General features: G+C 37.0%; 1 protein-coding gene across 6 annotated transcripts in view; it reads left to right on the plus strand.

Moving 5' to 3' along the window:
• Positions 1-14,492, plus strand: part of RRAGB (Ras related GTP binding B) — a 51,074-nt gene that overhangs the window by 7,127 nt on the left and 29,455 nt on the right. For 5 of the 6 annotated variants that reach the window (XM_007090059.3, XM_042974701.1, XM_042974702.1 and 2 more), the window contains exons 4-6: positions 1,712-1,795; positions 3,719-3,785; positions 6,194-6,416. In XM_007090059.3, coding sequence (XP_007090121.2) covers positions 1,712-1,795; positions 3,719-3,785; positions 6,194-6,416 — 374 coding nt within the window. The remainder of the gene's footprint in view (positions 1-1,711; positions 1,796-3,718; positions 3,786-6,193; positions 6,417-14,492) is intronic. The other variant, XM_042974703.1, reaches the window with a different exon arrangement.

Below are 14,492 nucleotides of genomic sequence, written 5' to 3' on the forward strand. Positions count from 1 at the left end.
TGCAGTTGCTGATTTTCTTTAAAAGTAGTAAAAGAGTACTTCTAAAATATTATGTCACCTTTAATGTTTTTCTAGCTTGTCATTGCTGAAAAAATCCAGTTTTATTTTGTTAAACTTAGAGCCTACTGTGTTTTAAACTTTGAGGTAAAGATACAGAATGGTGATATAATTAATTTATTAGAGGGCTATTAAAATGTGTTTGTTGGAATAGTAAACTTGTCAATAAAAATATAATTTTGAAGTATTTTAGTCACAAACACTGTTGACAGCTCCAAGATTTCTTACCTTCTCAAAATTCTGTTCCCTTGGCTTTTATTTAATGCTTTATTACCCTGGTTTTCTTCCTTTATCTTTAACTATCCCTACTCCTTTAAAAAATATTTTCTTCTTTCTGCCCCATAAGTGTATGTGATTTCCCAAAGCTCTCTTCTGGTTCTTTTCAGTTGCTCTTATGACAGCAGGACAGGAAGAATAGAAGTGGGAGGCAGAACGTAGGGGTTAGATCATAAAGTCTTATAACCCAAGTCAGGTAGTTTGAACTGAGGGTAGAGGGCAGCCCCTAGAGAATTTTAAACAGAAAAGTAACATCAGATTTTATTATTTTTAATTTTCAATTTTAATTACAAAAGTAATACGAAAAATTCAGGTATTATAGAAGTGTAGAAAGTCTACTCCTTCCCTCATCATCAGGCCTGCTTCCTAGGGACAACCACCATTAGTAGTTTGAAATTGTCCTTCTGGCCTTTTTTATTTTTCCTGGGTGTATACAATCATACATATACAGAAACTTTTTTTTTTCTTTTTAAAGAAGGATGGAGTAAAATCTGCATTTTGGAGAGACCATTATATCTAACATGGAGGAAAGATTGGACGGAGGCAAGGGTAGAAGCAGGTTGATAAATTAGGAAACTATTTTAGTAGACAAGGTAAGAGATGATGGGACCTTAACTTGGGTTAAAGTAGTGGTAGTGGATATAGTGAGGAGAAAATGAATTTGGGATATATTTAAGAGGTAGAGTTAATAGAACTTGCTGATAGGTTTGGGGGGAATAGTAGAGGAAAGGATGGATTCAAGGATAAAATTAAGGTTTTGGCTTAGGCAACTGGTTAAATTCACTGAGATGGAGAAGACTGAAAGAATAGATTTTGTAGGGAAAATGGTGAGATGAGTTATATTTGGATACACTGAGTTTGGGATACTTGTGCATTATTCAAGTGAAGATGTCCAATACATGTTTCAAAAAGGGAGAGGGACATCTATATTAAGAGATACACGTTTATGAGTTAACAGTATCCAAATGGTAAATAATAGAACTGGAATAGAAAGCTTGCCTGGGGGAAAAATCTAGAGAGAAAAGTAGGTTGCCAAAGGTGAAATCCTGAAGAACTCTAACATTTAAGGGACAGAAAGAAGAATAGGAGGATCTGCCAGAGAGGTTATAGGTATGATATCAGAGGCCAAGAGAAGAGAATTTCTTGAGAAGAGAGTAGTCAACAGTGTCATGCTGCAGAAAGTAAGACTAGGACTAAAAAGTCCACTGGATTTGATAATGGGGCCACTGGTCACTTGATGAGAACAATTTCTGATATGGGAGTAGAAACCAGATTTCTGTCCCATGTGCTTCATATCTAAACAGTCACTGAATCCTGTCACTTCTTTTGTTATTGTCTTTCCCTTTCTCAGTAGCACTTCTTTCCATTTTTTTTTTAGTACTAGACCGTTTACATAGTCTTCAAATTAATAGCAGTTTGAGCACCTACTCTCTCGTAGACTCTGTTGGAAATACAAAGACATGTAAGATATGATTCCTTTTCCAAGGAGGGGGAAGTAAGGGGAAGAAGGGAAATAGTTTGAGCACCTACTACGTGCCAGGCACTTGTATGATAACTCCTTTAAACCTCACAATAATCCTGTGAGGTCAGTAGCATGCCTTCCATCTTTTTTAATAGAAAAGGAAACATACTCAGAGGTTAAGTGACTTGCCCAAGGTCACACAGAGAAGTACAGCTGGTATTTGAACTAAAATTGTTTACCTCCAATGCCCATGTTTTTTATAATAATGCTTTGCTGCTTATGATCTAGGTTATAAGAAGATAAAATTGCACAAAGTTTAGAGAGCAGTCAATTTAAGCAATAGATTCAAGATAGTCATAGAAGAAACACCACTGTATGATTGATTGTCACATAAATTGTATAAATGATAATTGCTAGACTTTAAGGAAATTTTCAGGATAAGAATTTTCATTATTCCTCCTTGTGATTTTTGGTGCCTGGCAGAGAGTAGATGCTTAATAAATGTTTGAATGAATTCAGAGGGAGTGATGACGGTAAGTGGGGGTGGCCAGGTAGGGCTTTTAGAGGAAGTGGAATTTAATCTGGGTTTTAATAGATGAACATAACTTTGAAAGAAAGGTGGGGAGGACTTTCTAGGCAGATGAACAGAGTAGGCAAAGTATAGAGTACAGAGAGAAGTGTAAGGCAGAGGTCGCAAACAGGCAATCTATAAGCTGGATAAGGCCTGTAGATATGTTTTGTTTGGCTTGTACAATGTTTTAGAAAAATTGGAATTAGTTATTAATATGTAAAAGTTTCTGCAAAAATATGGATTTCCTACTACTATTGGAAGTTTTAAAGATATGATCATCTTGATCCCACATTCATGCCTGACAAATGAGCTACAGCTGAGTAATTGAGTAATTGACAACCACTCCATCATCCCCTTGGATGGATGTTTGCTCTCCATACATGATTATCTTTGCTTTTGTACATTTACTGGCCTGGCCCATATTAGCAAGTTTGCGACCCCTGGTGTAAGGTATATTGGGGGTTGGGGAGGTAGTGGGGTTGGGGAGGACTATGAACAAACCAAATTGGACTGAAGCAAAAGGCTTTATTAATGTGACTCACTGGGGATATAAAGGTAGATTGGAAGCCAAATTCTGAGGGACCTTGAATGCCCCCCTGTAGACATGGAGGAACCATTGAAATTTTTTTGAATGGGGAGTGACATGTTCAAAGTAGTGTTAAGAAGATGAACCTGACAGTAGCCTATAGGATGAAGTAAAGTGGGTAAGGTTTCCTGATGAGAGGTAATTATAGAGCTATTATAGTTATATAGGCTTGGAAAGGTAAAGGGCCTTCCTTAATGTTAGTGGCAAGTTGTAAAACAAGGTGTGGAATTGAGAGATTACAAAGGAATATCAATGAATGTGGACAGAGAAGTCTACAATGACCTGTTTCCCCCCCCCCCTCCAGATGGGACAGTGGTAGGATCATTAACTGAAATCGGGAAACCAATAGAGGGAGTGAGTTGGGTTATGTTTTATGCTTGTTTTGTATTTGGTGTTGGTATTAAATTTTTTTGTGGAGGGTGTTGGTGGGTTGGAGAAGAGCTATTAAATGGTATATGTCTCTGTCTTACATGTTGAAATGTTAACATTAATATTATAATTGGAGATTGTTTCTGCTGTAAGCACTAAAGTACTAAAAAGTAAAATGACGTACATGAAAGCCAGCTCTGTAGCTCAGACTAGTTTAGGTGCCCACCTTGCCACTAAACTACACTACTAAGCTAAATATCACCTTCTTGTTGTAGCTTTGAGCATTTCACTCCACTTTGGTCCTTCTAAATTCCATGGGTTAGTTCTTTTTGGGTTAGCTTATTTTGAATTTCACCTCACATGCTACAATACTAGATTTGTCATATTTGTCTTCCAGTTGATGTAGAACATTCTCATGTTCGATTTCTGGGAAACCTGGTATTGAACCTGTGGGACTGTGGTGGGTAAGTACCATCTGCTTGTTTGTAGGGCCAGTGACAATAATCATAGCACCTAGTATAATCAAGTGTAGAAAATACATTAAAGTAACTATCACTTGTAATAGATACATTCGATAGAAATTACTTCAGAACTGGCACTTGATTAAAGATTTCTGACTTTTATGTAATTGTGAACATGCCATATGTGACATGTTTAATCATCAGTAACATAAGCTATATCTAGGTATCTGTAGTATGGGATAGATTATCACCCTCTTTTGCAGGTGAAGAAATTAGGTTTTTATCTCAAGTGTCATAACACCAATGCTGAGTTCTTAGTCATCATACCATACCACCTCATTCTTTATTATTTTCAATCTCCAGGCAGCCTAAGCACTGTAGATTGCCCTAAGTATATATTCTCCAGCTGACTTACCAGCTGTTGGAGGAGTAGGAAACAGTTTTTCCTCTCATGGCTGAGGCACTTCCAGAATAGTCCATCACAAATGCACATTCACTGTGCTTATATGTGGATATTGCTCCCTACAATATGGCCATTTGCATCTCCATGCTGCACAGTGGTTAGGAGCCTAGGCTCTGGAGTTAGATTGGGGTTTATAGCACACCTCTGTTAGCTGTGTTATCTTGGGTAGATTACTTAAACTCTTGAGCTACAGTTTCTTCATCTGTACAAAAGGGATAATAGTGGTACCCACTCAATAGGGTTGTTTTGATGATTCAGTAAGATGATATATAAATGCATAGGAAAGTTCCTCACAAAATAGACAGACATTATTGTTAGCTCAGTGTTTTACCAGCTCCTGGCATAGAACCAACCATATAACAGGTGCTGAATGAATTTTTTGTTGAAAGAATAATGAAATAGCCAAATATTCTATAAGAAAATGACTCCATTATTGCTAGCAGATGGTTCACTTAATGCTCTAGGAGCTCTCTCCATACAAATCCTTCCTCATTATAATTCTTCTAGTTCTGTAATCTATTTCAAGAGATTAGTTATAGTTCCTTGCTTTTAGGCACTAAGGTGTTATTAATTTTGCAGATAAGGCAGCTGACGTCCAGTGAGCTTATGAATCCCCCAAGGTCACACAGCTAATTAATAACAAAGTACAAGACTAAAAGCTTGTGACATGACAAAACTGTTTTTTTATTATTTTATTTTATTTTAATTCCAGTATAGCTAGCATACAGTTTCACATTAGTTTCAGGTATACAATATAGTGATTCAACAATTCCATACAGTAACTGGTGCACATCACGATAAATGCACTCCTTAATCCCCATCACATATATCACCCATCTCCTCCACCTACTTCCCTTCTGGTAACCATCAGATTGTTCTCAATACTTAAGAGTTTGTTTTTTGCTTTCTCTCTCTCTCTCTCTCTCTTTCCTTTGCTTACTTGTTTCGTTTCTTAAATTCCAACAAAACTACTGTTTTTTCACTGGCTGCCTGGTAATTGAGAAGTTCTTGGTAAGCAGCACACAGCCTAAGGGTCAAAGAACAACACTTATAAAAAGTTATCTTGGAGTCATTGTCATATAGTTTAGAGTATATGACGGTTATTCATTCAATAAACATTCGCTGAGCACCTACCCTATGGCAGGCTCTTTGCATAAAGCTGGGAAACAACGACAGACAGTAAAAGACATAATCCTTGCTTTCATGGAATATATTGTGTAGGGAAGTGAATTCCATTAATTAAAAATTTGCACAGACACATGTAATATCACATTTGTGGTTAAGTGTGAAAAATAAAAACAGTGTTGGGGCACCTAGGTGGCTCAGTCAGTTAAGTGTCCTATTTGGCTCAGGTCATGATTTCACGGCTCATGAGTTCGAGCCCCGCATTGGGCTCTCTGCTGTCAGCACAGAGTCTGCTTTGGATCCTCTTTCTCCCACTCTCTCTGCCCCTCTCCCACTTGTGCACATGCTCTCTCTCAAAAATAAATAAATATTAAAAAAAACTGTTATATTAGGGCCTATGGTGACTGGACTTGCTCAAGACAGGGATATCAGGGATAGTTTCTGTGAGGAAATATGGATTGAACTGAAATCTAAAGGGACAAGTAGGAGTTAATTAGATGTGGAGATAGGGGAATAGCATGTGCAACAGAGTAAACAATGTGTAAGTGCCCCTTGTTGGGTATACCACAGGCTAGTCCAAATGAGAGAAGGTCAAAGTGTATTTGGAACACAAGGAGAGGAGCAAAGAGTGGTGCAAGGTGGGGCTCAAGAAATAAGGTGAGGCCATACCTTTTTGGCCTATTTATTTTACTATTTATTTGCCTAGTAATTTGAAGCTGTAAGATTATCTTTCACATTGATTAAGCCAACAAAAATAGATTGTAAATAGGAGTGACTAAACCAAGGACTTGTTTACTACCTAGATTTTTTTTTTTCCTACTAGACAGGACACTTTCATGGAAAATTATTTCACTAGCCAGCGAGACAACATCTTCAGAAATGTGGAGGTTCTGATATATGTGTTTGATGTGGAAAGCCGTGAATTGGAAAAGGACATGCATTATTACCAATCATGCCTAGAGGCTATTCTGCAGAATTCTCCAGATGCCAAAATCTTTTGCTTAGTACACAAAATGGATCTGGTACAGGAGGATCAACGGGACCTGGTAAGAAATATAAAGGGTGCTGCACAAAATGGTTGACATGCTTTCTAAACTTCTTTTCTACAGATATAGGTAAATGGTAGGATTGTTTTTAGGAAGAATAAATCTCAGCATAAGCACTCAAAGTTTTTTAAAAATACTCATAAATTTTCCATGGTAAGGGAAATATAATATCCATTTGGCAAGTAATTTTCAGGTTTATGTAAGGAACTTGTCAATGTGATATCATTAAGCAGCCTGTATGTTTTCTTAATTAAGTAAAATTAACATATAGTGTTATATTTCAGCCGTACAGTATAATGATTCATCAGTTCTATACATTTCTCACTGCTTATCAAGGTAACTGTATTCTTAATCCCCTTTATTTCATCCATTTTTCCCAGCCACCTCCCCTCTGGAGACTAGGAGTTTGTTCTCTGTATTTAAGAGTCTGGTTTTTTGTCTTTTTTTCCTCTGTTTATTGCTTTGTCTTGTTTCTTAAGTTCCACAAATGAATAAAGTTATGTGGTATTTATCTTTCTCTGCCTGATTTCACTTAGTATTATATTCTCTAGGTTGATCCCTGTTCTTAAAAATGGCAAGATTTCATTCATTTTTATGGCTGAATAATACTCCATTGTATATATATACCATATCTTCTTCATTCATTTATGGATGGACACTTGGGTTGCTGCCATATCATGGCTATTGTAAATAATACTGCAGTATAGGGACCCACATATCTTTTTACATTTGTATTTTCCTTTCCTTTGGGTAAATACACAGTAGTGGAATTACTAGATCATATGAAAATCATATTTTTAATTTTTTTGAGGAATCTCCTTACTGTTTTCCTCAGTGGCTGCACCAATTTACCTTCCCACCAACAGTGTATGAGGGTCCCTTTTTCTTTACATCCTCGTCAACACTTGTTATTTCTTGCGTATTTTTATTTTAGCCTTTCTGAGAGGTGTAAAGTGATATCTTGTTATGGTTTTAATTTGGACTTCCCTGATAATTAGTGATGTTGGACATCTTTTCATGTGTGTTGGTCATTTGTATGTCCTCTTTGGAAAAATGTCTATTCATGTCCTCTGCCCATTTCTTAAATTGGATTTTTTGGGGTTTTTTTGGAGGGGGGGGGTTGAATTATTATTATTAAGTTTTTTATATATTTTTTATATTAACCCCTTATTAGATATATTATTTGCAAATATTTTCTCCCATTTGGTAGGTTGCCTTTTTTGTTTTATAGATGGTTTCCTGTATTGTGCAAAAGCTTTTTATTTTTATGTAGTCCCAGTAGTTTGATTGTGCTTTTGTTTCCCTTGCCAGAACAGATGTAGCTAGAAAAATGGTTCTATTGCCAGTGTCAAAGAAATCATTGCCTATGTTTTCTCTTAGGAATTTTACATTTTCAGGTCTCACATTTAGGTCTTTACTCCATTTTGAGTTCATTTTTTGTGTATGGAGTAAGAAACTGGTCCAGTTTCATTCATATGCATGTAGCTATTCAGTTTTCCCAGTAACATTTGTTGAAGAGATTGTCTTTTTCCTATTGTATATTCTTGCCTCCATTATGGTAGATTAATTGATCATATAAGCGTGGGTGTATTTGTGTTCTATTTTGTTCCATGGACTCTATGTTTATTTTTGTGCCAGTACCATACTGTTTTTATTACTACAGCTTTGTAATAGATCTTGAAATCTGGGATTCTGATACCTCCAGTTTTGTTCTTATTTTTCCAGATTGCTTTGGTTGTTTGGGGTCTTCTGTGGTTCCATACATATTTTAGGATTATTTGTTCTACTTTTGTTAAAAATCCTGTTGGTATTTTGATAGGGATTGCGTTAAATCTGTATATTGCTTTGGGTAGTATGGACATTTCAGTATTTGTTCTTTTGATCCATGAGCATGGAATATCATTTCCATTTGTTAGTGTCATCTTCAGTTTCCTTCTTCAGTATGTTACAGTTTTCAGAGTACAGGTCTTTTATCTGCTTGGTTTATTCCTATATATTTTATTCTTTGTTTTGCAATTATAAAAGGGATTGTTTTCTTAATTTCTCTTTCTGTTACTTAATTATTAGTGTATGGGAATGCAGATTTCTGTATATTAATTTTATATGCTGCAACTTCACTGAATTCATTTACCAGTTCTAATAGTTTTTTGATTGAGTCTTTCGGGTTTTCAATATATAGTATCATGTCATCAGCAAACAGTGTAAGTTTGAATTCTTCCTTACCAATACGGATGCCTTTTATTCCTTGTTTGATTGCTTTGGCTAGGACTTCCTATTAATACTATGTTGAATAAAAGTAGTGAGAGTGGACATCCTTGTCTTTTTCCTGATCTTAGAGGAAAAACTGTCAGTTTTTCACCATTGAGAATGTTAGCTGTAGGTTTTTCATATGGTCTTTATTATGTTGAGGTATGTTCCTTTTAAATCTACTTTGTTGAGAGTTTTTATCATGAATGGATATTATATTTTTTCAAATGCTCTCACTGCATCTATTGAAATGATTGTATGCTTTTTCTCTTTTCTGTTGCTAATGTGGTGTATCCCATTGATTGATTTGCAAATATTAAATGCCTTGTATCCCAGATATAAATGCCACTTGATCATGGTGAATGATTTATTTACTGTATTGTTAGATTGAGTTCGTTAATATTTTGTGGAGGATTGTTGCATCTTTGTTCATCAGTGAGTTTGCCTGTAGTTTTCTTTTTTGTCGTGTTTTTATCTGGTTTTGGTATCAGGGTAATGCTGGCCTCATAGATTGAATTTGGAAGCTTTCCTTCCTCATATTTTTTTGGAATAGTTTGAGAAGAATAGTATTCATTCTTCTTTAAATGTTTGTGCTGTCAGCACAGAGCCCAACTCAGGGCTCAAACTCACGGACTGCAAGATCATGACCTGAGCTGAAGTCAGATGCTCAACCGACTGAGTCACCCAGGCGCCCTAGTCTCCATGTATTTGTGATCTTTCCAGATTTTTTCTTGTGATTGAGTTCTAATTTTGTACCATTGTGGTCAGAAAACATGCATGATATGCTTTCACTCTTTTATAATTTACCGAGACTTACTTTGTGGCGTAACATGTGATCTGTTTTGGAGAATATTCCATGTGCACTTTAAAAGAGTGTATTCTTTTGTTTCTGGATGGAATATTTTGAATATATCTGTTAGTTACATGTGGTCCAGTGTTCAAAGCCACTATTTTTTTTTGGGTGATTTTCTGTCTTGATGATCTATCCATTGATGTAAATGGGGTGTTAAGGTCCCCTGCCATTATTACTTTCAATGCTTGTCTTTGTGTTTATATGTTTGTTTCTTTATGTTCTTTATTTAGGTACTCCTATGTTGATTGCATAAATATTTATAATTGTTCTTACCTCATATTGGACCATTCCCTTTATCATCATGTAGTTGTTGTCTCTTGTTACATGATGCTTTGTTGTCTCTTATTACAGTATTTGTTTTAAAGTCTATCTTGTCTTATATAAGCTTTGCTACCCCATCTTTTTTTTCACTTCCATTTGCATGATAAATGTTTTTCCATTTCTTTGCGTTAAATCCGCATGTGTCTTTAAGTGTGAAGTGAGTCTCTTGTAGACAGGGTCTTGCTTTTTATACATTCAGTCATGCTGTGTCTTTTGATTGGAGCATTTAGTCCATTTAAACTCAAAGTAATTATTGATAGATATGTACTTATTGTTGTGTTGTTATTTGTTTTATGGTTGTTTTTGTAGTTTTTCTGTGTTTTTTTCCCCTTGTTCTCTTCTTTGTGGTTTGATGGCTTTCTTTACTGATACGCTTGAATTCCTTTCTCTTTATTTTTTGGTTATCTATTATAGGTTTTTGATTTGTGATTACCATTATGCTCATATATAACATCTGATGACTATAGCTGTCTATGTTAAGTTGATGTGTTGCATCCACATGACTCCTGAAACAGAATGCTATGGGCACCAGTGACAGTCACAACAAAGTTTATTGCAATGAGAGGCAAGGCCAACCGATCGGGACCAACACTCTTGATAAGAGTGTGGCCCTGAACAACCAGGATACAGAGTTTTTATGGCTGATCACATCGTTTTATTATCACCTGGGAACAGAACAGAGAAACAGTTCCCAGATGAGCTAGAAACAGTTGCCGGATGAGGTGATTGTTTTAGACTTTCTGCGCTAAGTTGCAACCAGTGGATCTCCTTGACCGTGCCTCTGATGCTCTTTTCTTTGAGCTTTTGTTTCCTTCATTGGTGAAGCCTGATTTACAAGAGTGTGAAGCGTAATTTACAAGAGTAAAGCAAGGCTATTATCTCTTGACCTTCAGTGTCAGAACAAAGCTGTTATTTTTTAAGCTACGTTAGCCCTACACTACAATTTAACCCATACAGATGGTCACTTTGAACCCATTCTAAAAGTACTAAATTTTTACTCCTGCCATCAACAACCTGTTATGTATATGATGTCATAATTCATAACTTTTTATTTTGTGAATCTATGGAGAAATATTTATCGATATAATTGATTTTAATCCTTTTGTGTTTAACCTCCATACTGGTATTATAAGTAATTAGTCTACTTTTATTATGTTTATATTTACCTATGAAGTGTTTTCATTTCATAATTTCATCATAATTTCATAATCTTTTTCCTGGTCATGCCTTTTCTTTCCCCTTGAAGAATTCCCTTTAACTTTTTTAAGGCTAGTTTAGTGGTAGTGAACTCCTTTAACTTTTGTTGCCTGTGAAACTCTATCTCTTCTTCTATTCTGAATGATAGCCTTGCTGGGTAAAGTATTCTTGGTTGCAGATTTTTTTGTTTTAGTACTTTGAATGTATCATGCCACTCCCTTCTGGCCTGCCAAGTTTCTGCTGAAAAAGCAGTGGATAGCCTGATGGGATTTCCTATGTGTATAAGTTTTCTTATGCTGCTTTTAAAATTCTCTATTTCTCACTACTTTTTGCAATTTTACTTTAATGTGTCTTTGTGTGTACTCCTCTGGTTGATTGTTTTAGGTGTTCTCTGTGCCTCCTGGATCTGGATATCTGTTTCCTTGTCCAGATTAGAGAATTCTTCAGCTATTATTTCTTCAAATACATTTTCTGCCCCCTTCTCTCTCTCTTTTGGAATCCCTATAACGTAAGGGTTATTACACTTAATGATGTTGTTGACTTTCCTTAACCTATTATTTTTTATTATTCCTTTTTTTTTTCTTGCTCTTCAGTTTGGCTCTTCCTATTAATTACTCTCTCTTCCAGCTCTATGATCCAGTCTTCTTCCTCCTCTAAACTATTGATTCCATCTTCCTCTTGTGTATTTTTAATTTCAGCTATTGAATCCTTCATTTCTTATTTGTTATTTTTATATTTTCTACCTCTTAAAAATCCAGTGAGTATCTTCTTTATGGCCATTACTTTGAATTCTTTACCACACATATTGCTTATCTTCGTTTCACTTAGCTGTTTTGCTTTTATTTTCTATTGCTATTTCATTTGGGACATACTCTTCTGCCTCCTCATTTTATCTAACTCTGTGTTTGTTTCTGTGTCAGATCATTTATGTCTCCTGGTATTGAAAGTAATAGCCTTATGAAGAAAAGTTCTTGTTGTGGCTTGTAGCACAATGTCCCTTGTTTATCAGAACCAGGTGCCTCAGGAGTTTCTCCTGTGTGGATTGTGTATGACTTATTCTTCTGGTTGAGCCACATTTGCCTTCCTATCAGTATGCTATAATGGCCTGCTTTGCCTATTATGCACGCACTGGGTAGGATTTGGTCCCTGTTCTGTTAAGAGGACAGTCTGAAGCCACTGTGGGCTTATCATTGGGTGGTTTCAGCAATCAGACCAGATGCCTGCCCTCAGCACATTTGCAGGGGCTACAGTAGCATCAAACTGCAGTGCACTCTCCTTGCATTGTCTAATGAGAGGCTTTCATTTGTGGACAGAGTCTGGAGACGAACCAGCTCTCTTCTCCTGGTCTGTCTTTAGGGGCTGAAATAGCACCTACCAGCAGAGTGCTCTCCCTGCCTTGTCCCTTGAGAGGCTTTTGTTGGTGTGTGGGGTCAGGAGTCAGGCCAGATTCCCGCAGGGCCTGCAGGAGTAATGTCTGGCAGGACTCTCTCTCTTTTTTTAAAAAAAATTTTTTTTTAGTGTTTATTTATATTTGAGACAGAGAGACAGAGCATGAATGGGGGAGGGTCAGAGAGAGAGGGAGACACAGAATCTGAAACAGGCTCCAAGCTCTGAGCTGTCAGCGCAGAGCCCGAAGTGGGGCTCAAACTCACGGACTGGGAAGTCATGACCTGAGCCAAAGTCGGACGCTTAACCGACTGAGCCACCCAGGTGCCCCAGGACTCTCTATACTGCCAGTTATAAGGCTTGGTTACCGAGGCTTTAGTCGAAGGGTTATCTTCCCCTCTCCCCAGTACAGGAGTTACTTCGGAGTAGTGCTGGCCCCTGTAGGATGAGACATGCAGGACCTGCTTTGGAGGGACTCCTCTGTAGAGTGGGTTGGATAGGACCGGTCCACAAGAGATTGTGAGGGTGAGCTACATAGTGTTAGCAAGCAAAGTGGAAAGTGTTCATGGTATTTTCTGCAAGTGTCTAGCTATCTAGGCTGTGGGTGCAAAGAAATGGCTCCCACCAGTTCTTTTGTTCTTGGAGAAGTCTCCTAAAGATCCCTTGCCCTCCTTCACATGTTCTGAGATTGGAAAATAAATCTCTTTAATGTGTACCCTAAGCACTTTTCACACTGCTGCTTCTATGCAGTATCTCAGTGGAGTTGTTTGATATGCTGACTTTTTGAGGATGAAGACTTAGTTTCCTATTGCCTTCCAGCTCTCCCAGAGCTGAGCCAGCTGATTTTAAAGTACCTGAATTTAAGCCCCCTGACTATAAAAACTCATAAAGTTAAGCCCCACTTGTTTCGAAACCAAATGTTAGGGGGACTCATCTTCCTAGTGCAGATCCCTATGTCTGGGGTGCCTAATGTGGGGTCTGCTCCTCTCCCTTCTCCATGCTTGTGGTGTACCTCCCATTTGTGGTTAGTCTGGCTGAGAGTTTGGTTCCCCACATCTCTGCCCCTCACCCTTTCAGTGTGTTCTATTAGCTATGGAAACTCTTTCTGCCAGTCTTTAGATTATTTTCTTGTTTGGTTGCACTGATGTGACTGTTATTTTTGTGTGTCCGTGGGATAAAATGAGCTTAACATCCTCCTAGTCCGCCATCTTCTCCACTTACATCCTCCTTTATGTATGTTTATGTTTACTTATCCTGTTTTATTGTCCTTCAGAAGAGGTAGTTACTGTGAAGGCTAGAAGACCCACCAGGGGTGAGATGAAGAAGGGTTATTGCATTCACTAGGTTAACTTAGAAAATATTTATGCACCAATAGAAGTGCCAATCACTTTGGGTTAGGCTCAATGCCCAGTCCCTCTTAATTACACTGATATGGTATCTTTGGCTTCTTTTCTAGCATGGGGATTAGTACATATAAATTAACCAAAGAAGACACAGTAGAAAGAGATGACTCCTAGCTAGCTATGAGACCCCAGGTCTGGCAAGTAACAAAAATAGTCCAACTTTAGTTTATGCAATATAAGAGGATTTGATTTTAAAGTCTAAGCTGAAAGAGAAGATCCTGTAAGGATAAAGGTAAGAAAAGCAGTTTCAGAATATTTTGGTGATACAGAAGAATACAGTTCCTTTTTGGATTGGAACCTAGGAGTCTAAGGATACCCTTTATTTAAAGGAATTTTATGGTAATAGCTACAGTCAGGAATACTTTTTTTGTATAACTAGTTACAGTATTGCCTCCAGTGTTTGGTGTTTGGGCATATTTTGGTGTTTCTAGGTAACTTACAGGTTATAAACAACTTGACCGGGTTCTGTATTTGACTCTGAAAACTATTTTTGAGTATCTAGTCTTTTTTCCTTCTCTCTCTCCTTTTCTCACGAAGTATTAATTCTGTTGTAATTCAGTAGAATATCTGCATGTAGCTTGAGTCTTGGGATTATGAGGGCTGTGTTATTGTTATTCTTGCTGTTGTTTTGTTTTCTGTTTTGTTTCCTTTAAAAATCACCTCATTACC

This window comes from Panthera tigris, chromosome X (assembly GCF_018350195.1).
Source record: "Panthera tigris isolate Pti1 chromosome X, P.tigris_Pti1_mat1.1, whole genome shotgun sequence".
Taxonomy (NCBI): domain Eukaryota; kingdom Metazoa; phylum Chordata; class Mammalia; order Carnivora; family Felidae; genus Panthera; species Panthera tigris.